This window comes from Poromitra crassiceps (genome assembly GCF_964638095.1).
Source record: "Poromitra crassiceps genome assembly, chromosome: 1".
Classification (NCBI taxonomy): domain Eukaryota; kingdom Metazoa; phylum Chordata; class Actinopteri; order Beryciformes; family Melamphaidae; genus Poromitra; species Poromitra crassiceps.
The window spans coordinates 72,069,708-72,092,402 of NC_139623.1; the positions used below are offsets into that span (position 1 = coordinate 72,069,708).

At 43.5% G+C, this 22,695-nt stretch overlaps 2 protein-coding genes across 2 annotated transcripts in view; one reads left to right on the forward strand and one right to left on the reverse strand.

Annotated features, from left to right (window-relative positions):
- The window catches only part of LOC310793668 (septin-5-like), a gene marked incomplete at both ends in the record, with an annotated part of 24,417 nt that extends 22,373 nt beyond the window's left edge, over nucleotides 1-2,044 (forward strand). The window contains 4 exons of the mRNA XM_083655521.1: nucleotides 50-146; nucleotides 1,476-1,638; nucleotides 1,760-1,862; nucleotides 1,961-2,044. Of these exons, the coding sequence (XP_083511647.1) occupies nucleotides 50-146; nucleotides 1,476-1,638; nucleotides 1,760-1,862; nucleotides 1,961-2,044 (447 nt within the window). The remainder of the gene's footprint in view (nucleotides 1-49; nucleotides 147-1,475; nucleotides 1,639-1,759; nucleotides 1,863-1,960) is intronic.
- A 4,038-nt stretch (nucleotides 2,045-6,082) lies between these two features.
- Nucleotides 6,083-22,695, reverse strand: part of LOC310783271 (max-binding protein MNT-like) — a 54,077-nt gene continuing 37,464 nt past the window's right edge. Inside the window, 1 exon segment of the mRNA XM_083644091.1 lies at nucleotides 6,083-6,931. Within this exon segment, the coding sequence (XP_083500217.1) occupies nucleotides 6,123-6,931 (809 nt within the window). The 3' untranslated portion in view covers nucleotides 6,083-6,122.

Below are 22,695 nucleotides of genomic sequence, written 5' to 3' on the forward strand. Positions count from 1 at the left end.
ATTCTCTTGTACTTAACCCGCCACAATCCCTATCTCTTTCTCTCTGCAGGACAGTGTCCCATTCGCAGTCATTGGTAGCAATCTTCAGGTGGAGAGTAGTGGTCGCAAGTTCAGGGGTCGTCTCTATCCCTGGGGAGTGGTAGAAGGTATTCCACACTAGGGCTGGGTATTGGTTCAAATGTCAAGAATCGATTCGATTCCGATTCACAAGGTTCCGAATCGATTAATCCCGATTCGATTCGATTCTGATTCCGATTCGATTAATTTCAATATCGATTTGGTTAGTGATACTAAAACGTTTTTTGAGCTGTAACCAGAATTACATGATTGTCCAGTTATGTAACACAGGGGTTCCCAACCTTTTTTGCGCCAAGGACGGTAGATACAGTTGCAGACCGGTTGTCAATTTTAATGGTTTTAGTTACACATATATTTACTCACCAGGTGGTGACAAAGGGTAAATAACAGCCTTTTCATCTGTCAATAAAGACACTTTCACAATTATGCACAGTGATTTGATTTCAGCCTATATAATTTCTAAAAGTAGATATTAATGATCAAACATTTCCATTTATGTAGCCTACAGTATTTCAATAATGAGAGACTAGAAGGAAAGTACGATAAACTTTAATGATAAAACAAACAACATTTAGATTTGGCGAATGACTCCATGGTATGATGACGCTCCTCTGAGACAAGAGGAGGACGTCAGTGATATATAGGATAGAGAACCCCCATAGGGAGTTCTACTGGAACAGCTACGCAGGAACGGCAGCTATGGGTGACAAACAGGGTGAGTTACAACTTGCAAGAGTCTGAAATAGAACTTCATTTAGGTGATTGGCCAACGGCCGAAGAGAGGGAAAGCGTGGGAGACATTGATTGGACAGGGCTAAAGAGGGCATGCATATTTATGAATGCCTGATGTAACCTGCGGGCGTTGCTGCAGGGGAGAGAGAGATGAATGGAAAGGAACCATGGATTAGTGAATGGGATGGATAAACAGTCATTGACTAGTGAAGTAGTCTTCATTATTGAAAACAGTCTGAGACATTATTTGTTTTTGTTTCAACTACAAACATAAATAAACGTCAACTTGAAACTATGTTTCAACTACCACACACAGCCTATAATATTATAGCCTATGTTTATTTAAAAAAATAATAATAATAATAATAATAAAAAAAATCGATCTCTGGACATATGAATCGATATCAAAGGATTAAAATAAAAATCGATAAAAAATCTGAGAATCGATTTTTTAACCCAGCCCTATTCCACATGCACACACACAAGACCAAGTGCGCATTGCTGTTGTTCTATTTCATAACAAACGAAAGCCTATTTGACAGAATTCAGACGACATTATCAAGATATTATTGAACCATTCATGGAATTGAATAAACAGTTTGTGAGTTTGTGTCACAGTGCTGCCCGGTAAGTCTCTTGTCGTTGATGTCATTTGCCTTGTTCAGTGGAGAACCCGGATCACTCGGACTTCTTGCTGCTGAGGAACATGCTGATGAGAACGCACATGCAGGACTTGAAGGACGTGACGCGGGAGACGCACTATGAAAACTACCGGGCCCAGTGCATCCAGAGCATGACGCGCATGGTGGTGCAGGAGAGGAAGCGCAGGTCGGTGGAGGCAGCAGGCAAAAACAAGCAGGGCTTGATTTGGTAGCCTGGTAAAAAAAAACATCCTCATAAGGTGATCTCACATGCTGTTGAATGATGTCTGTTTGAATGTGTATGCCAGTGTGCGGGACAAGATTTGGCAGGGGAGCGGGGCGGACTTTCCTCTGCCGCTGGCCACGGTCAACACGGAGAGGGAAAGACTCATCCTGGAGAAAGACGAAGAGGTGTGTGTCACTCTCACTCACCCCCTTATTTATTTACTCCCTCAGCCACACATCAAATCACAGCTCCTTCCTCATTGTTCCCTCTCCCTCCTCTGCAGCTGAGGAGGATGCAGGAGGTGCTGAAGAGGATTCAGGAGCAGATGCAGCACAGTCCCCGGGACAGGAGCACCCAGGGTCACTGAGAAGATCCACGTTAGAAAAACTTGAACCCTAACAATGAAAATAGATGGCACTTGATAATGAATTGAGCCATATTGCAGATTGCAGCCATATATTTCTGTTTATCTGAGGTTCTTTACTTGCACTGAGTGAACAGCCAGAGGTTTAAGGGATCTGAGGCTCTTTACTTGCACTGAGTGAACAGCCAGAGGTTGAAGGGAACTTTGGTGGATTGATCGATCCCGTGACCTTGCAGCTATCCTGCCTAATTTTTTTGACTAACTTTCAGACCAGTTGATTCTAGAATGGATTGCCTGGAGGGACCTAACCAACCAATCATCACTCCCCCATGCCTAAACCCAACTGCTCATGACCCTCCGGATGATCCATTCTAGCATTCACCTTTGAGACCTACTGAAGTACAGACGGTTAGGCGGGAGCATTTGCAAATTGAGATCTGGGCTGAATAACTTTGATAACGGCGCAACACTGCCACCTATTGGCCACCGCAGCACAATTTAAATTTCTCCAGTCTTAATACATGTGAGGTAAACTCTTGTTTACTACCTTTTTGATTTTGTATTTTCTCATCTTTCTGAATTTGATTTAGCTTTTTTGTGAGAGGGGATGAGATAAAAATATAAATAAAAACGTTTCAAAATCATCTATATCAGAGCTGTGTATCAAAACCTGTTTTAGCCATTTAAGTTGCATTTTCACACAAGACCATGGGGATGGGGGGGTTGAAGAGGAGAACAAGTTGTGTTGTAAATGTAATAAGATTTATTAAGAATCTTTATTTTTTTCATCAGCATATTTCTTAATTAATATATTTTATCCAGTATCATTGTTATCTTAAACAGTGGACAGTTAGATCTAAAAGGCAGCCCAAAATGTACAGGCGATATATAACTTAAAACTTTCTCCATAGGGAAAACATGTTTTTATATTCATATATAATATCAATGTAGCATGAGGTCCAAGATCCTGCCCACGTTATACAGTATTGTACATGGTCCCAAAAAGAAAGAAACGTAAAAAAAAAAAAAAAAAAACTTTGGAACAAAAGAAACTAAACGCAATCTACATGCATTAAAAAAAGAGGAAAAAAGGCATGGGTAAAAGTTTGAGATACATACACTCATATGCCAAAACGTGCATACGATCACAAATTTACAGAAATTGCATACATACAAATATTACAAAACTCAAATTGACTATTAGACATTGTTATCAAGAAGAGTTAATTCTTTTTTTGTTTGTTTTTACTTTTTCCACTCCATGTCTGTCTAAACTCACAAAAGGGAAAACTTCAAAAACAATGACAGTAAATTTAGTTGCTTTTTTTCCTCCATTCTCTTCATGTGAACGTGTGTATGTGTGTTTTGCCAATGTTGTCACAGTGTTCAGGAAAACGTGAGTATAGGCACACACGATAGCACCCAGACTCGCACCGTAAATCACATATATAATATATATATTATATATATAAAATCACTCGCTACACACACTCCCCATCATGCACAGTGGCAAATTCTACAACCAAAACTGAGCCATGCTACAGGTACAGTAGGATTAACTATAGTACAGAATATAAAACATAGTGAATATAGTCACTTAAACGTACATAAAGAGGCCAGGAGCAGACTAACAACATTGATTACTGACACATGAACTGATATTACCCAGTGAGTGAGACATACATGTGCACAGATACATGTATAGGCTGGCAAGAAGGCTGTGAAGCCATGAACCTTTGAATATGTACACGTAAACACCTGCAAATGCACACACACACACACACACACACGCACGCACGCACACACACACACGCACACATACACGCGCACACACACAGAATAAAGTGGATGTTTATTCCAAGGGTTCCAAACACATTTTCCATTTGAAAACATACTTTTTGTCCAGACTTTATTCTCTTGACTGGAACTGAGGCTTTTGGTCGGTGTTCAGTATTGTTTGCTATAATTGGTGGTCGGACAATATAACTGTCAACAATGCCATGTCACTAAAGCAAAAGAAATATATATAAAATCACAAAAAGTATAACAATATTATGCAAATTGCCAGTGTGTCTACGACTACATAATTGTAATATGTGTATCGGGACTGACCAGTAATTTTTCCATTCTTTTAAAGGAGAATTTCGGTTTTTTACACCACGGTCCTCATTTCCAGGTTAAAATATGATGTTTTACTCACCAAAATAGTTTGGCTTCATTCGGATGCCCACGGAAGATTTTGAGCTCCGAGTAGTCTCCTCAAACAGGCTATAACGAGAGCCTGCGGCCAGCGTGGGGCATGATGGACGGGAGTGCACGCGCTCTCTAAATGACACTTTTTCTGTCAGATCACGGTTCATTATGGTTGTAAATATAATTATTTAGCTAATAGCTATAAGCTAAGCTAACAACAACAACACAGCAGTCAGCGTTGATCTGCCCCGGATGGGGTTACAGTGCGTTATCTTCCCCCTTCTGTGGTTTCTCTGAAGAAGGTTTCACAGAGCGGGAAGATGGGCACTGTAACCCCATCCGGGGCAGATCAACGCTGACTGCTGTGTTGTTGTTAGCTTAGCTTCTAGCTATTAGCTAAATAATTATATTTACAACCATAATGAACCGTGATCTGACAGAAAAAGTGTCATTTAGAGAGCGCGTGCACTCCCGTCCATCATGCCCCACGCTGGCCGCAGGCTCTTGTTATAGCCTGTTTGAGGAGACTACTCGGAGCTCAAAATCTTCCGTGGGCATCCGAATGAAGCCAAACTATTTTGGTGAGTAAAACATCATATTTTAACCTGGAAATGAGGACCGTGGTGTAAAAAACCGAAATTCTCCTTTAAGATGCTTTTTGTGCTTTTCCAAAACCTTTCAAGACCTTGAAATGATCAAATACATTTTTGCAAAAACATGTCCAGATTCACTTAGACCTGTGCAGGAACTGTATTGTGCCCAGAGTGTTGTTAGACCTGTGCAGGAACTGTATTGTGCCCAGAGTGTTGTGTGAGAAATAGCAGTGTGATGTCTGCGATGTGCCAGCAGAGGGAGCCATTGCGTTAGTGAAGTGGATGAAAACCTGAACTGCTCTCTGTTGTTAAGGTAAGGTACAGAGTGACCGACCAACAGACATTGCAAACCTTAGAGCACCTGCTGTCGCGGGGGGTAAAATGACAAATTACACTCTGATATAATGCTTTATTTGCATTCTGTAATGTGGCCCCTGGTCCGGTTCACACTTGATAAGATGCATCATGTGATTTGTAACGATCCAGTCTGGCTGCATTTCACAATGACTCAGGCTGGAGATATATTTACTTTTAACTATATGCTCGCGTGATTTCTGCCTGGCGATACCCACGTCAGTTGGGCGTGTACACATAGTGTTAATTTGGATAGGACGTGCACGATTTAACGCTCCAAACAAACGGCAGGATAACGCATGCGAATATAAGCCAAAAGCAAGTAGATCTCCCAGCGTAAAGAAACCCGCTGACCAATGAGCTGCCTTCCCCGCTTTTTAAAAATGCTTCAGTGACATCATTCTGCCATCGTGGCCCTTTGAGATGACATCATATGAATACCTGAATCCAGAACAAGTACATACCAGCGCCGCCGTGTGGTCTCATCTGAAATGACTTAGTTATCCTTGTTAGTGCTTCTGGTTGTGATGGGAGGAAGGAAGGAGGAAAGCAAAGCAAAGTAGGAGGAGAAGGCAGGTAGGAAGGACAGAGGTCCTGTCTTTGCAGCAAGGACAAACATTGTAGTCCTAGAATGTTCCCGAACGACGGCCTGACCCACTGACTCTTTCCAGGTTAGAAACGGGTCAACTTAACAGAACTGTGACCCAACACATCCCCCCCCCAAGATATTAGTCACAGGTCGACCAATAAAACAGTTGATGTCTTTTCGTTCATTTGAATCCATGTGTGGGTCAGAAATGCTCCACTCTCACTTGAGACCTGTGGTCAGATCCAGAAGGTTTTACTGGGCGAGCCCCGATTCTCTGAATGAACAGATACTTCTGTCTTTTCTTGTTCTCCTTCCTTCCGTTCATCCATCATCCCATCGATGTGTCCTTCTTTCAGACTAGTTTGAGTGTGCTGACAGGAAAAGGTGGGACAGTAACCATGGTGACAGGGTTGAGGACAGCAGCCTGTCCCACCAGGTGAGGGTGCGGGGCGAGCACGGCTGTGGGCTTCCCCAGGGACGGGCCCCCCTGGCTCAGCACGGCCGCACCGTTCACCTGAGGCCCGTTGGCGCGAGGGTGAGCCTGGACGTGGGGCAGGGTGTGGTGGGTGAAGGTGTGAGTGATGTGGCCCAGCATGGTGGGCTGGGAGACGGACAGCCCCTGGGGGTAGAGGGCCGGGAGGGGAGCCCCCAGACGTGCCACCGGGTGGACGGTAATGTGTCCGATGGGCTGAGCTGCGATTGGCTGGTGAGCTGTGACCGCCGCGATGGCCTGAGGGGCGGAGCAGACGGGGTGACCGGGCGAGGGGGCGATGTGCGTCAGGTGCTTGTGCTGATTGGCCGGCAGGCCGTGATGATTGATGGCCTGGATGACTGAGGGGTGGGAGGAGACGGCGGCGTGAGCGATGACGGTGGGCTGGAGCTGCAGAGCCGAGGAGGCCTGGAGGGGATGATGATGAACGGGCTGGGCAGGGGCGGGACCGGGGGCGGGGGCTATGGCCTGAGGGGGAGGGGCAGCAGAGGGGGAGGGTGTGGCCAGGAGGCCAGACAGAGGCAGAGTCGTGTGCTGGATCGACAGGTGAGGGGCGAGCAGCGGGTGCAAGATGGCCGGTGTCGGTTTGGGGAGAGGCGGGGCTGCCGGGGGAGTAGAGAGGTCGTCGTCGTCGTCGTCGTCCATGTCCTGTTCAAAGTTGTCTTCCCCTTCTGCAGATCAGATGAGACACACCATTAGCCATCACATGATAATCATAAACAGTGCTGTTTTTATGTTGTAAATTTAAGAAATGTAGCTTTTCCGCTGTACTGTTTTCTGTCTCTCTGGTTAAGAACATCAGCTTACTGTTTTCTGTCTCTCTGGTTAAGAACATCAGCTATACATCTGGGAAATTCACCTATTTGCCATATTCCCGGTAGTAAGACGAGAGATACCCTTCTCTTCCTGTTCAGTCACCAACAATACACATTCCAAAAGCACCAAAACACTGACATGTACATGTCAGTGTTGTAGTACTCAAGTTCAGGACTCAGACTCGAGTCCGACTCAAGTCCAATTTTCAAGACCCGTGACACGACTTGGACCCTATCCCAATTCTTATTTTGATCCCTACCCCTCGTTTTTGAGTGCCCCTTGCTTTGGCCCTTGCCCTTCAAAACGGAGCCAAAAGGGATAGGGGTTGAAAACAATCGTCTAGGACAGGGGTTCCCAAACTGTTCCGTCCAAGTACCACTACGTAGCAAACCAAATTCCCCAGGGAGCACTTCCACTGCGTATACCAACCCCCCCATAACATAACATTTGCTGATTTAACCATGCAATAGCAGTAGAAAGGCTAAAACACACACATACACACACAAATACCTGCCAACATTAGGCTGTGAAAAAGAGGACACCTTTGAAAAAATTGTATTGTTATTTAGCTTCCTTCCTGACAAACTAGCATGACATGGTTGGTACAAATCGATTCCTTAGGTCTTCTAGTTTCATATTAGGGATGTCAAAAATAATCGTTTATAAGATGCATCGCGATGCGGACGTGCAGGATTCTGCATCGATTCACAAATGTCAAAAATCGATTTTTTTTTTCTTTTTTTAAATAATCAAATAAAAAACTCTCTCGTAAAAACTCTCATAACGGGACAAGCCCCGTCTTTTATTGTCACACGAACACCACAACACATGCATGCGGCCACAACACACTCATGCTGACGGTGGCCGGTTGAAAGTGTCCTCTGCATTTAACCCATCCAGGCATGTCCTTTCCTCCGAGGGGCAGGCCAGGAGCAGTGGTTGCTTTCTCGTACAGCGCCCGGGGACCAACTTCGGATGTTGTCGTCACTGGTCGGATGACGATGACGATCTGATCTTCTGCATGTTTTTAGTGGGGTGGTTATATACGGAGGAACCCCCGGCGGAGCACGGGGGGAACATGCAAACTCCAGAGAGAAAGGCCCTTACGACGAGATACCCCACCTGGGCAGTAGGCACTGAAGATATGGGGGGGAACACAACCACAGCGCCCACAGTGTCCCAGGCGAGAATCGAACTCAGGACCTTCTGACTGTGAGGCGACAGCTCTACCACTGAGCCACCGTGCCCCATTAAATTAAATATAATGATATATAATTAAATTAAATATAATGGAAGTACATGCAGTTGTTTATTTTAATTATGGATCATAATACAATGCAATTCCAAATGCACTTTTATTTTAAAAGTAGCCACACAGTGAGAAAAAAGAAAGTGAGAAAAGATAAATCATGTATTGCGGAAAAAAGTGATGCATCGATTTAAGATGCATCGAGATGCATCGATAATCGTAATCGAATCGAATCATAGCCCTCTGAATCGTAATCGAATCGTGAGGCCAGTGAAGATGCACAGCCCTATTTCATACCAGAAACTTCACTCTGGCTTTAAAACTGAGCCTGCTGCAGCCTCTGAAAGTAAATGTTCAAAATTGTGATGTTTCCCAAATATCACGATAGAGGTCACGTGGAGGCTGGGTTTACCCAGGCTAGGTAGCTGCGGCTCGAATTGCGATCCAATTTTTTTCTGAAGTGTTGCCACAAACAAATTCCACCCATCCAGAGCATCTAGAGTCCTTTGTATCGACAAACAAACAAACAAACGTTTATATCTGATTTTAATATTGATTAAAATCAGATATAAACGTTTGTTTGTCACTTTTGGCTCATTTCTGGCTGATTAATAGTGATTTCCTTGTCAGCGCTCGCTTTGGAGTGTGCCCAAGGAAAATCTCTGTTTCTAGGGCCAGTAAGCCCTCCCCCTTCACCCTAGGTCTGATGCAAAAAAGAATCGGGACACCCTACCCCTTCACGTGAACGCGCAAAGTCGAGCTGAACCCAAAAATGACCTACCGTAAATTCCGGACTATAAGCCGCACCGGTGTATAAGCCGCACCTGCAAAGTTGACTATTTTTTTCTTATATAAGCCGCACCGGACTATAAGCCGCGGGTGTTTTAATGGTATTTTTTTTTTTTTTTTTTTATTGTGTTTCAATGTTTAATTACCATATGTAAGGGTAGCTTACAGGTAGGAAGCTCCCATTTATTAACATTTCAACAAAACAACATAACACAACACCACCTGTGTTGTTTTTTACAGTGCACACAGTGTCATACAGTGTCCTACAGTGTGGTGAAAAGAGGGCAAGAGAGGAAATTAAAACTTATTATAGTTATATAGGATTTATAGTTAGAAAGAGTGCTAAAAAAGAGAGATTTTTTTTTTTTTTTTTTTTTAAATCCATAGATAAGCCGCACCGTTATATAAGCCGCAGGGGCCAAAAAAGGCCAAAAAACGGGAAAAAAGGTGCGGCTTATAGTCCGGAATTTACGGTATTTAATAATGTATGCCAAAAAAATCACAAAAATCGAATTTCTTTAGTTTTTCACACTTTTTCACATCAAAAGTTCATTTTTCAAGATTTCATTCATAACAGTAATGTACAGTTTGCTGATGTCACCTAATATTATCAAATTTCTACCCCATTTCAACCAGTCATATCACAACATGGCAGCTGTCAATCAAATCTTCATTTCAGGATAATGTTCTCTTCCAAATGAAGGGGAAAATGACGCCTAGTGCCTGTCATCTGGCAAAATTTCTAGCCCATAAACTAACTATTAACTCATTGAGTGCCAGCCACTTTTAGAAAACGGATGCTCCCAGTGCCAGAGTTTCAGAGCGTTTTCAGTGATTTCTCGAGGCCCACAGAATATTGTGTGATATGTAAGGGTTAATGCACGACGAGGTGTACATTATCACTTTTTAAGGGACGACGCGAGAAGCGTGAACCGTCCGAGGCGAAGCCGAGGATGGTTTGCCTCCGCGAAGTCCCTTAAAAAGTGATAATGTACACCTCGAAGTGCATTAACCCGCTTATACCATGGTCACTTGCCAACAAAACAATAAGACCAGTCATTTATATTTCCATGTGTAATAAATAAAGCAATCTAAATGGCTAAATGTCTGTTATTCATACTGTAAATCAGTCTTCCACGAAATAAAATAGTCCCTCCCACCTCCACCAACCTCCGTTTTAAAGCCGACTCAAACGTTAACTTCATCACAGGAATGCAGGTTTAACGATGTTTTGCGTTCTACATTAAATGAAGACATTACCGTTTGGCTGCTTGCTTTATTTTGTATGATAGATACGTATTGGCCAAGTATATTAACATTTAAGAGCGAAGAGGTTCAGGAAGTGAAAAGTGCAGCGGGGGCTCGCACTGCGTGCTGTATGTGGTGAAATGCAGCTCTCTCTCTCTCTCTCTCTCTCTCTCTCTCTCTCTCTCTCTCGCTCTCTCTCTCTCTCTCTCTCTCTCTCTCTCTCTCTCTCAAAGGGCTCGCCCCCGCTCGTGCACGAGCCGAGGGAAATATCCTCTTTGTCGCAGAGAAGAGCCTGGTGACGCGAGGCTAAAAATCTCCGAAACGAAAATCAAAATTGTAAATAAGAGTTATTTTTGATAAACTGAGCACACAGGGGTGATTTAAATAGTTGCTTTGACCGACTCAATTTTTTTCTCAACTTAGAAAATTGTCATATTAACCCTTAACGGGGGGTATAGAGCTCAAACTGCTCTCCTGATAACACTGATGAAACTATGGCGCATTGATATGAACGGTGAACAGACCATTTAGCTAGGTGTCCATTATCACTGTACAATATCACAAAATAATGGACACCTTGCAGCCAATCAGAATCGAGTATTCACCCAGACCATGGTATAATACTATGTAAACACCGAACACGCCCAAAGAACGATGAGACTCTCTTCTATCATCAGCAAAAAAAAAGTTTATTGATATCATTTTCCGTTCTTTAGTTATGAGCCGGAGAAGATAGGTTGATTTCACCAAAAAGAGACGTTTCAAAATAGAAGCTGAGATAATTAGCCTTTTGTGAAATTAAGCATTTCAAGCACATGACTGACTCTGAAGCTAATATTTTCTGATGTGACACCTCAAAAATAATTTCCTTCAATAAAACAGTGAAAACAAAGGAATTTTGTTTGGCAAAATAATATTTTTTAGCTGCAACCAGCAGCGCTGCTGGTTGCAGCTTCTTGCTGGTCTTGATTTACTGCTGGTGGGCATCAGATATTCTAGCTTGTGTTTGCCAATCCTGTCCTGCTGTCTGGGTCTGTCTGGGTCGGTGTTGTATGCTGCCCTGCGTGCTGAAAAGTGCGCTACATCCAGCTTTTTTACAGCGTTCCGCGTGTATTTGTCACCGGCTCCCATCGCTTCTAGGGATGGGCATCGAATTTCGAATTTTCGAATAATCGTTGTTATTATCAAGGTCGACTTTTATTATTGAAATTCGAAATTCGAAAAAAAAAAAAAAAAAAAAAAAAAAAAATTTGAGTGAAATGTTGCATTGTCTCCCCTGATTCTAAGTATAGTCAAATCGCTTGGTTTGAGCAAGTAAAACAATTTTTATAAGCATTTTAAGCAAGGTTTATGGAAAAATGAATGGCGGATGAAATCCCATGAAGAGGGAGAGGGGGTGACTTTGGCACCCCTTTGGCACTCAGACCTGAGCCTACTAAATATTTAATGAACCACTCATGATTGTCAAAACTGTTTTTTATTTTCGAAAATGTCAATGTCATGTAACATGTTCTTTACTTCAGTGGTGCAATGCTTGTTTGAGCTAAAAATCCACAGCAGAAGCTTTTTATATTAATTAATAAAGCCATAGACTTAGAATCAGGGGAGACAATGCAACATTTCACTCACAAAAAAAAAAAAAAAAAAAAAAAAAAAAAATTACATTTTTATTTTTATTTTCGAATTTCGAATTAAATTCGAATTTGGCCAGCGAATTTCGAATAGTGTTTTTGCTAGAAATGCCCATCCCTAATCGCTTCCAGTTGAGAATAATAACAACTCCACAACTAATCATGCGGATGGGCTATCGCAGCGGACACGGAGGGGCTCAATTGTGGCAGCAGATTGGCTGCTGCAGGCACAGCTAACGTTATGCTTCATGCATATCGATGCATACCGATGCGATTTCCGTTTCCCCATGACTTCTTCTCTCTTTTTTCCTCGCCTTTCTCTAATCTGGAGAGCACTGTCGCCACCTAATGGGTCCGTAAAATAGCTTTTACACATTCAACATCCACCATACTTTCACAGGAGATGGATCAGGCTTTAAAGGCCCATTCCGTTGCTTCTGGCGAGAAATAAATGTGCACAAAGTGTTTTTTATTGGCAATGAGTGAATGCGCCTTGACATAACTTAAAAATGGCGACCAGGGGCGTTTCTCTCCGACCAGCCGTTCAGAAGATACATGGAAATACCTCAGTTTCGAAGGGGATAGCATTTCCCGCCACAGCTAGAGGATGTGACGTCTGCGCACGTTCATGAGCCTCTTGTCCTAGACGGTTAACAGGAAATGGCTAAAGTAGCTTTTAACGTTACCTTCGTCGCTAGCTGCTAGCAAAAGGAAACAACACAGACTCCATAAAAAGTCCACACTAAATAAATATTTATCTAATGAAGCCCGTCTGGCCAGACAGCAGAAATGTGACCGACATCGGGGGGAAACTAGAGTCAGGACTGTGTTTTCGGTTCATGAAGGAAACTTGCTGCTTGTAGCTACTGTAATGTGGTTTTGACCAGATAACGTTAGCTGCTTGCTAATGGATTTTCAAGATTCAAGATTTTTACTGTCACTCCATAGTACAAGTATCTGACCACCTGGTCAGAAACTCTGCTAACATTACCGTCTTGTGTGAAGTAATGCAACCCTAACGTTACTACCGTTATGCTTATGGTCATGGAACATTATTGTTTGACTGCATTTAGCTGCGGTGGTGAGTCTGCCTATTATAACCATAACGTTAGCTTGATGCTATACGCGGCTAACTAATAGATTTAGCTATATTTATAGAAATTACCACCAGCCCCACATTTTATTTATTTTTAATTTTCCCCCCGATTTTTTATCCCATTTTATCCCCCATTAGTGCTCATTTGATTTCTCAATCCTGGTTGCTACTCCATCCTCTGCCGATCTGGGGAGAGCCGAGACTGGCTCCATGCTTCCTCCGAGACATGGGCAGTCAGTCAGCCGCTTCTTTTCACCTGACAGAGGAAGCTTCACCGGTAGGACATAGCACGTGGGAGGTTCACGCTATTCCAACCAGTTCCCCTCCCTCTGAACAGGCGCCCTTAACTCATTGAGTGCCATGGACGGACATGTTCGTCATTTCAAATAGTAACGTAGAGTGCCAAGGACGGACATGTTCGTCAATTGCGTTTTTTGACGGTGGGGCGTCGATCAAAGCCTTCTGCCTCTCCTGTACAAATATTATAGCTATTGGAGGTCTATAACCTATTTTACAGAACCCTTAGGTGGCGACAGTGCTCTCCAGGTTAACAGAAAGGCAGAGAAAAACAGAGAATAAGTCGTTGGGGAAACGGAAATCGCATCGCATCCGTATGCATCGATATGCATGAAGCGTTTTAACGTTAGATGTGCCTGCAGCAGGCAGCAGCCAATCTGCTCCCACAATTGAGCTCCTCCATGTCCGCTGCGACAGGCTGTCGCCGACAGCCCATTCGCATGATCAGCCGTTATTATTCTCAACTGGAAGCATACAGTAGTAGCCGGTGACAAACACACGCGGAAAAAGCTGGATGTCGCCGACGCGCACCCTTCACAGTGCAGAGCAAACTCAGCAGAGAGCCACCTCCCATAAGGAGGAGTGTGCAGTTGAGGCGGGGCGGGGCGGGGCGGGGGGGGGGGGCACGCAGAGCAGCACACAACACTGACCCAGACAGACCCAGGCAGCAGGACAGGGTTGGCAAACGCAAGCCAGAATATCCGATGCCCACCAGCAGCAAATCAAGATCAGCAAGAAGCTGCAACCAGCAGTGCACGCAGGGGCCAGCGCTGCTGGTTGCAGCTAAAAATATTATTCTGCCAAACAAAATTCCCTGGCCTTCACTGTTTTATTGAAGGAAATTATTTTTGAGGTGTGACTACATCAGAAAATTAGCTTCAGAGTCAGTGATGTGTTTGAAATGTTTAATTTCACAAAAGGGCCATTATCTCAGCTTCTAGAAAAAAACTGCTCTTTTTTGTTAAATCAAGCTATCTTCTCCGGCTGATAACTAAAGAACGGAAAATGATATCAATAAACCTGTTTTTGCTGATGATAGAAAAGAGTCTCATCGTTCTTTTTGCGTGTTCATTGTTTACATAGTAATATCACACAATATTCTGTGGGCCTCGAGAAATCACTGAAAAAAGCTCTGAAACTCTGGCACTGGGAGCGTCCGTTCTCCAAAAGTGGCTGGCACTCAATGAGTTAACGACCAGAGGAGGAACCACACTAGCAACCAGGATATTGCATGTTTTTGTGAAGGGGGTTCCTATATGAAGGAAACCCCGGGAGGCACGGGGAGAACATGCAAACTCCACACAGAAAGGCCCTTTTGCCGACCCCACCCGGGCGGTGGGCACTCGAGGACATGCGGACGGGCACGCATTCCTTCAGCGTTCACCTCGTCCCCAGGTGGGAATCGAACCCATGACCTTCGAGCTGTGAGGCGATAGTGCTTACCACTGCACCACCGTATAGGCATGGGTCGATTTCCGGTTTTACCGGTTCGGTTCGGTATACGAGCCCAAACCGGTTTGATCACGTGCAAACCGAAAAAACCTTAAAAAAAAAAAAAAAAAAAAAAAAAAAAAACTTTTTTTTTAGTTTTTTTTTTTTTTTTTTGCCAGTCCATTCTGATTGCACTATTGTTCGTATTAGCCTCTTCTCAAGTTGCACTAGTAGGCAAAAGTCTTATTTTGTTTATTATGTTGATGTTTGAAGAAAAGTTAAGCTGAATAGTTATGAGAAATAAAAACAGTGTGTTGTTACAGTTAAAAGGTTCTGCTTATTTGTATTCAGTGTTCGTGCTGGTTGGCAGCATACCAGCTTAGAGGTGCATTATCGCCACCAACTGCAGCCGCTTTGATACGTTTTTTTGGGGAATATCGACCCGGTTTCAAAATGTTCAAACCGACCCATGCCTAGGCCCTATATTGTGTGAATTTGTGAGTTTTGAAGTTTATAAGGCAGCTCAGCTGTAAGCCAATCCATTCTGATTGCACTGCTTGTGTTTTTATTAGCCTTTTCTCAAGTTGCACTATAGGCAGAAGTCTTATTTCATTTATTATTTTGATGTTTAGAAGAAAAGTTGAGCTGAATAGTTATGAGAAATAAATACAGGGTGTGTTTGTTACACAGGTGTCCTGCTTCTTTTTATTCAGTATCATTGCTGGTTGACAATTAGAGGTGTATTATCGCTATCAGGTGGACTGAAGTTGCACTACAGACAGTTATGGGCCACACTCGGGAGCCCTGCTTAAAAAATTTTTTTTTTTTTTTTTTTTAATTAATTACAAAAAAAATCGGTATACCGGTTCGATCCGGTTTAGACGGCAATATCGAACCGGTTTTAAAATTTTCAAACCGACCCAGCCCTACCACCGTACCTCCCTCACCAGCCCCACTAATAACGTTACTGTCTTGTGTTGATAATGAATCTAACAGTCGGAAATATGCCTAACGTTAGCCTACTGTCTGTTATGCTTACGGTACATTGTTTGACTGTTCAATTTGGTCAACTCCAGGCATTACACGGTACCGTACATACAGGGGGAGCAGGCTATTTCCTGGCTTGTGCTAACATGAGTATCCACTTCCCCGCAACCAGCAGGCTCTGGCTGCAGTTAGCTGCAGTGGGACTGCACATAGTAACGTTAGCTTGATGCTAATCGCGGCTAACTAATATTAATTTACATTTATAGAAATTACCACCAGCCCCACTAATAACGTTACCGTCTTGTGTGGATAATGAATTTAACAGGCCTAAATTTGCCTAACGTTACTGTTATGCTTATGAAACATTGTTTGATTGTTCAGTTTGATCAACTCCAGGCATTACACGGTACCGTACATACAGGGGGAGCAGGCTATTTCCTGGCTTGTGCTAACATGAGTATCGACTTCCCCGCAGCCAACGCAAGCCAAAACACGGCCAAACATGCCACAATAACGTCCCCTAATTCATCCAGAATCCTTCCTGGGCATCTCAAGGCTGATCTGACCGATAAATTGTCCAGGTTGCCGTTTTCAAGTGACTTTTATGAGTTAACGTTACAAAGCAAGCAACACCTCTGCTGTTGCCAGGCAACTGCTTGTGCGCGTGCGAGTATGGTGCCCGTGCGTCAGCTCGTTCACACGCTGCCTGCAGTTACACTAACGGCCACCGGCGTCAGTAATAGTGAGTATTGACGGATTGGGCCTTTAACTTGACCAATTATGCGAACTAAATCAAACGGCAATGTCTAAGAATGCAAAGAAATGTAACTGGCTCGTTAAAACTCGCATTCCAGGAATATTATTTACATTTATAGCGAAAATGGCGCGCGCCTCCGAGAGCGTGGTTGTCGGAGATTCCAGGCCGACGGGCTGCACTCTCCGCTCGGCAACATGAAGGCAGCTGGCTGCCTGCGGCTCGCTGAGCTCCACTCAGCCACTAACCTCGAGTCAGCAGGCTCTTCCCGAGGAGAGCGCCACAACACGCTGAATCCCACTCGATTTGGAGGCGGAACACGCCAGGATTGGCCAAAGCCCAATCCAGTCCCCAGAATTGTCAAATAAAATCATCGACATGATACTATGACCCGCCTCTCAACCTGTCATCTCAGACAAATTATGTTTTCAGTCTGAAACGGACTCAGACGCACGCGACGAGCGGGTTCAGTTGGACTTTAAGGGCTAAGTGGTAGACGAGCGGGTTCAGTTGGACTTTAATGGCTAAGTGGTAGACGAACGGGTTCAGTTGGACTTTAAGGGCTAAGTGGTAGACGAACGGGTTCAGTTGGAGTTTAAGGGCTAAGTGGTAGACGAACGGGTTCAGTTGGACTTTAAGGGCTAAGTGGTAGACGAACGGGTTCAGTTGGACTTTAAGGGCTAAGTGGTAGACGAACGGGTTCAGTTGGACTTTAAGGGCTAAGTGGTAGACGAACGGGTTCAGTTGGACTTTAAGGGCTAAGTGGTACTGTAGGGCCAAGGGGGGAATTGGGATTGGGCCTGGCACTGATGACTCGGACTTGGACTCGAGCATTCATGCATTTGGACTGGGAAGTTGGAGACAAGGACTCGCCGCTCGGACTTGTTAGGTGATAAAGACACGTTTTTTGTTTTGTTCATTTCCCGGAACTTTGGATTATTATTTCATCGCATAGTGAGTACATGACTTTATTCCTGCACTTTAAAAGTGAGCTGGATGACTCGGGCCTTTATCCACAGATGAACCTGTCTCATTTTATTGTTTTATTCTCTTATTTTACCTTACTTTTTAAACTTTTTTATTGTTTGTCTTTTTATATGCTCTTTTATGTTGTCATGATTTGTCATATATATGTGTCTATGTTTTAAGCTCTTGCACCCCAATTCCAATGTAGTTTCGACTGCAAATGGTAAATAAACTGACTAACTCTGACTCTGATGAGTCACAACATGTACATATGAATGTTTGGGTGCTGTTGGAAGGAGTATTTTTGGTGACTGAACGGGGGTAGGCTGATGTACCGTTCACTACCAGCAGGAGGGGCACGGGGCTACTTTCTAATGCACGCACAGGGAAGAGAAGGTTATCTATCTTCTCTGAAGAGGACACTGTGCTGTGGGAAGAGAAGGTTATCTATCTTCTCTGAAGAGGACACTGTGCTGTGGGAAGAGAAGGTTATCTATCTTCTCTGAAGAAGACACTGCGCTGTGGGAAGAGAAGGTGATCTATCTTCTCTGAAGAAGACACTGTGCTGTCTACTTTCTAATGCACGCACAGGGAAGAGAAGGTTATCTATCTTCTCTGAAGAGGACACTGTGCTGTGGGAAGAGAAGGTTATCTATCTTCTCTGAAGAAGACACTGCGCTGTGGGAAGAGAAGGTGATCTATCTTCTCTGAAGAAGACACTGTGCTGTCTACTTTCTAATGCACGCACAGGGAAGAGAAGGTTATCTATCTTCTCTGAAGAAAACACTGTGCTGTGGGAAGAGAAGGTTATCTACATTATCTTCTCTGAAGAAGACACTGTGCTGTGGGAAGAGAAGGTGATCTATCTTCTCTGAAGAAGACACTGTGCTGTCTACTTTCTAATGCACGCACAGGGAAGAGAAGGTTATCTATCTTCTCTGAAGAAGACACTGTGCTGTGGGAAGAGAAGGTTATCTATCTTCTCTGAAGAAGACACTGTGCTGTGGGAAGAGAAGGTTATCTATCTTCTCTGAAGAAGACACTGTGCTGTGGGAAGAGAAGGTTATCTATCTTCTCTGAATAAGACACTGTGCTGTGGGAAGAGAAGGTTATCTATCTTCTCTGAAGAAGACACTGTGCTGTGGGAAGAGAAGGTTATCCATCTTCTCTGAAGAAGACACTGTGCTGTGGGAAGAGAAGGTGATCTATCTTCTCTGAAGAAGACACTGTGCTGTGGGAAGAGAAGGTGATCTATCTTCTCTGAAGAAGACACTGTGCTGTGGGAAGAGAAGGTGATCTATCTTCTCTGAAGAAGACACTGTGTTGTGGGAAGAGAAGGTGATCTATCTTCTCTGAAGAAGACACTGTGCTGTGGGAAGAGAAGGTGATCTATCTTCTCTGAAGAAGACACTGTGCTGTGGGAAGAGAAGGTTATCTATCTTCTCTGAAGAAGACACTGTGCTGTGGGAAGAGAAGGTGATCTATCTTCTCTGAAGAAGACACTGTGCTGTGGGAAGAGAAGGTTATCTATCTTCTCTGAAGAAGACACTGTGCTGTGGGAAGAGAAGGTTATCTATCTTCTCTGAAGAAGACACTGTGCTGTGGGAAGAGAAGGTTATCTATCTTCTCTGAAGAAGACACTGTGCTGTGGGAAGAGAAGGTGATCTATCTTCTCTGAAGAAGACACTGTGCTGTGGGAAGAGAAGGTGATCTATCTTCTCTGAAGAAGACACTGTGCTGTCGCAATGTCAGTGAGTGTGTTGATCTGCACCAAAGAAAGACTTTTAAAGATGACTCGTGTGCTCCACTGTCCTCCTGTTCTATCTTCTCCTCTTAGTATCGGCAATATGGCAAATAGGGTGAATCTACCAAAATGTTGTGTGTTCCTTTCAAACAGCCTCGATAGTAGGGATGGGCATCGAATTTCGAATTTTCGAATAATCGTTGTTATTATCAAGGTCGACTTTTATTATTGAAAGTCGAAATTCGTTTATTGAAAAAAAAAATAAAAAAAAAAATAAAAAAAAATTGGTGAGTGAAATGTTGCATTGTCTCCCCTGATTCTAAGTATAGTCGAATCGCTTGGTTTGAGCAAGTAAAACAATTTTTATAAGCAACCATGGGATTTCATCCGCCATTCATTTTTCCATAAACCTTGCTTAACACGTTCACTGCCGTCGACGAGATATCTCGTCAAAAAAAATCCAACGGTTGACTGCCGTCGACGAGTTATCTCGTCAAAAAAAAAAATATATATATATTTTGACGGTGGGACGTGGATCAAACCCTTTTACATCTCCTATAAAAATATGGGAGCTATTGAATGTGTATAACCTATTTTACCGACCCACTAAGTGGCGACAGTGCTCTCCAGACTAGAGGAAGCCAACCAAAAACAGCAGCGTGAGGAAGCCATTCTCATGAAAATGGATGGGCGAAAACGCTTTTGCTTTCGCGCTGGGAGCTGGCGGTGGGGGATTCCAAAAATAGATTCTGGGTGCAACACACTTTGAAACACCAGCAGAAAGCCCAGAATCGCACGCAGCTTCATTCCAGCTGAGCTCACAACCGAAAACCCAGAAACGAACGAGCCCCATCCAGACTCGCCCAAAGAGCGGCCGCCAGCAGCCAGGCAGCACAGACAGCAGAAACTCGCTTGTGACAGACCCGCTGCAGAGCCACGGAGGGAGGAGGAGAACACACACGGAGGGAGGAGTTTGAAGGAGAGGGGGGTGGGGGTGCTGTTATGGAGGAAATTACTGTTCAGAACTATTGTTTAGATGTCTGATGTCAATACTGAACTAAATGGTTAAAGTGACTGTTCTATCGAATTTCACAAAAAGGCATTTATCTCAACTTTCCTTTTCAGACGCTGAAACCATGCTGTATTCAACTGCTAATGCCTACATAACTACTAACTCTAGTACAAACTAACTCTTTTAGACAGAGAAAGCACACATTCTATTAGTTCTTTTGAGATATTTTGTGTTCACAAATTCCTAGCAGAAAATAATCCTCGGCTCTTGAAAGATGAGCCAGAATCCTCAAAAAAACCCTTGGCAGAAGCTACCTACAGTAAAAAAAAAAACTGTTGGCAGTGAATGTGTTAAAATGCTTATAAAAATAGTTTTACTTGCTCAAACCAAGCGATTCGACTATACTTAGAATCAGGGGAGACAATGCAACATTTCACTCACAAAAAAAAAAAAAAAAAAATTACATTTTTTTTTTTTTTTTACATTTTTATTTTATTTTCGAATTTCGATTAAAAGTCGACTTTGGCCAGCGAATTTCGAATAGTGTTTTTGCTAGAAATGCCCATCCCTACTCGATAGCAGCTATCTCTTCTATGTTGGCTGCCATTGTTGTTAGGTCTGCCACACTGTTGTTAGGTCGTTAGGTCTGGTGCACTTGACAACAGGGTGGGGACACTCAGCCACAATGGTTAGAGAGCTTGTGACCGGAAGTTTGTTGGTTCAATCCCCGCGACCGGCAGGATAAATCTGTGTGGGGAAAGTGAAACGGCAGCGCTTGCCGATCCCTCATTACCACCACTGAGGTGCCCTTGAGCAAGGCCCTTAACCGCAACTGCTCCAAGTGGAGCTGCTCAGTGGCCAGTAGGGATGCACACAATTAATCAAAGCTCGATTACTCGCTCGTTAAGGATTTACTCGAGCATGTGAAAAATTTCTCGATCAAAACAAAACAAAAAGCAACGTGCGTTCTGTCAGTAGAACAGAGTTTTCAAATCATTTTTCAATGATCCTCCAGAGGGCGCAATGATATCACTGTAACAGACTGTTCAGTGTATGCGAGGCTCTGTGGATGTCCCCTCAGAGTTACCATAGAACAGGAATGTTGTTGATGAGAGCCGGTGTTGACGAGTGTGCTAACGCTAGGCGCTAGCTGTCTAAATGTGAAAGCGTGTTATAACGTTACAGCCTGACTCTCGTTTATTGTTTAAGTGTTAAGTGTACATAATAGGCGGACCCGGACACTCGGCTACATTAGGGCTGTGGGGATTCACTTATCTCCCGATTCGATACTATCACGATTCTTGGGTGCCGATTCGATTTATATTGCGATTCTTAAGTATTGCGATTCTACGATTATTGCGATTCGATATTACGATTTATTGCGATTTTTGTTTATTTTTTTCTTTTATTTTTTCAGTTTGTTTGCTTTTTACACTAGATTAGAACATGGGAAAAGTTGAATCATACACTAGAGACTGTATATTATATATCATGAGTAGGGCTGGGCGATATAGTTAAAAACAGGGGCGGACTGGGATCATAATTCAGGCCGGGCATTAGATACCAAGCAGGCCAGGCCGATATGGGCCGACGCGCGTGAAATTTGGGCCGTTTGAAGCCCAATTTGGGCCGTTTGAAGCCAGATTTGGGCCGTTTGAAGTCCAATTTTACAATGAGATGCACCCACCTTAACCCTGAAGTGTAATTATTACTTCAGACTAACTAATAAAGTAATAAAACCACTAGTAAACCAGTAGGCGGCGCCTGGCCTGCTGTTCAGTGAGTGGCCTGACTGCAAGCACCCATTTTCTTTTTTTTTTGCGATTATCGATTCTGGAATAAAAGATCGATTCAAAAAATCGTGACATTAAAAATCGCTATATATTTAGGTGAAACGATTTTTTCCCCCACCCCTAGGCTACATCACTATAGCCCTTTTCAGACAAGTCATAAGATGCTCTACTTGAACAGTGTTCATTCAGATAAATTGGCTGGCTCCTCTTCCTCAAACCTGGAGCAACCCACCATCAGCGAGGAAGAGGAAGAGTTGCGACGCACATACAACAACAATCACTTGAACAATGTTCATTGGGATCCTAGTCTCACCTGGACTGGAGCTGAGCAACTCGGCATCAGCGTTTAAGAGCTGCGACGCACTGCGAGCAGAAAAAGTAAACAATCTGCGGTAAGTGAGCCCCTGTTGGATCTAGGCAGCGGCCGCGGCGGGGATTCTGGGCAAATGTTGACATGTCTAAAAGTTATGCCTCTACGTTTTTATGTGTTTCATAGCATAGGCTAGGCTATGCTATGCAATGCTGTGAGAAATATACAATAAGTTGCTGCTGTATAAATAAAGGTTTTATTGAGGAAAAAACGCATTTGGTATGGTTTGGATTTATTTTTATTTTTAATTAC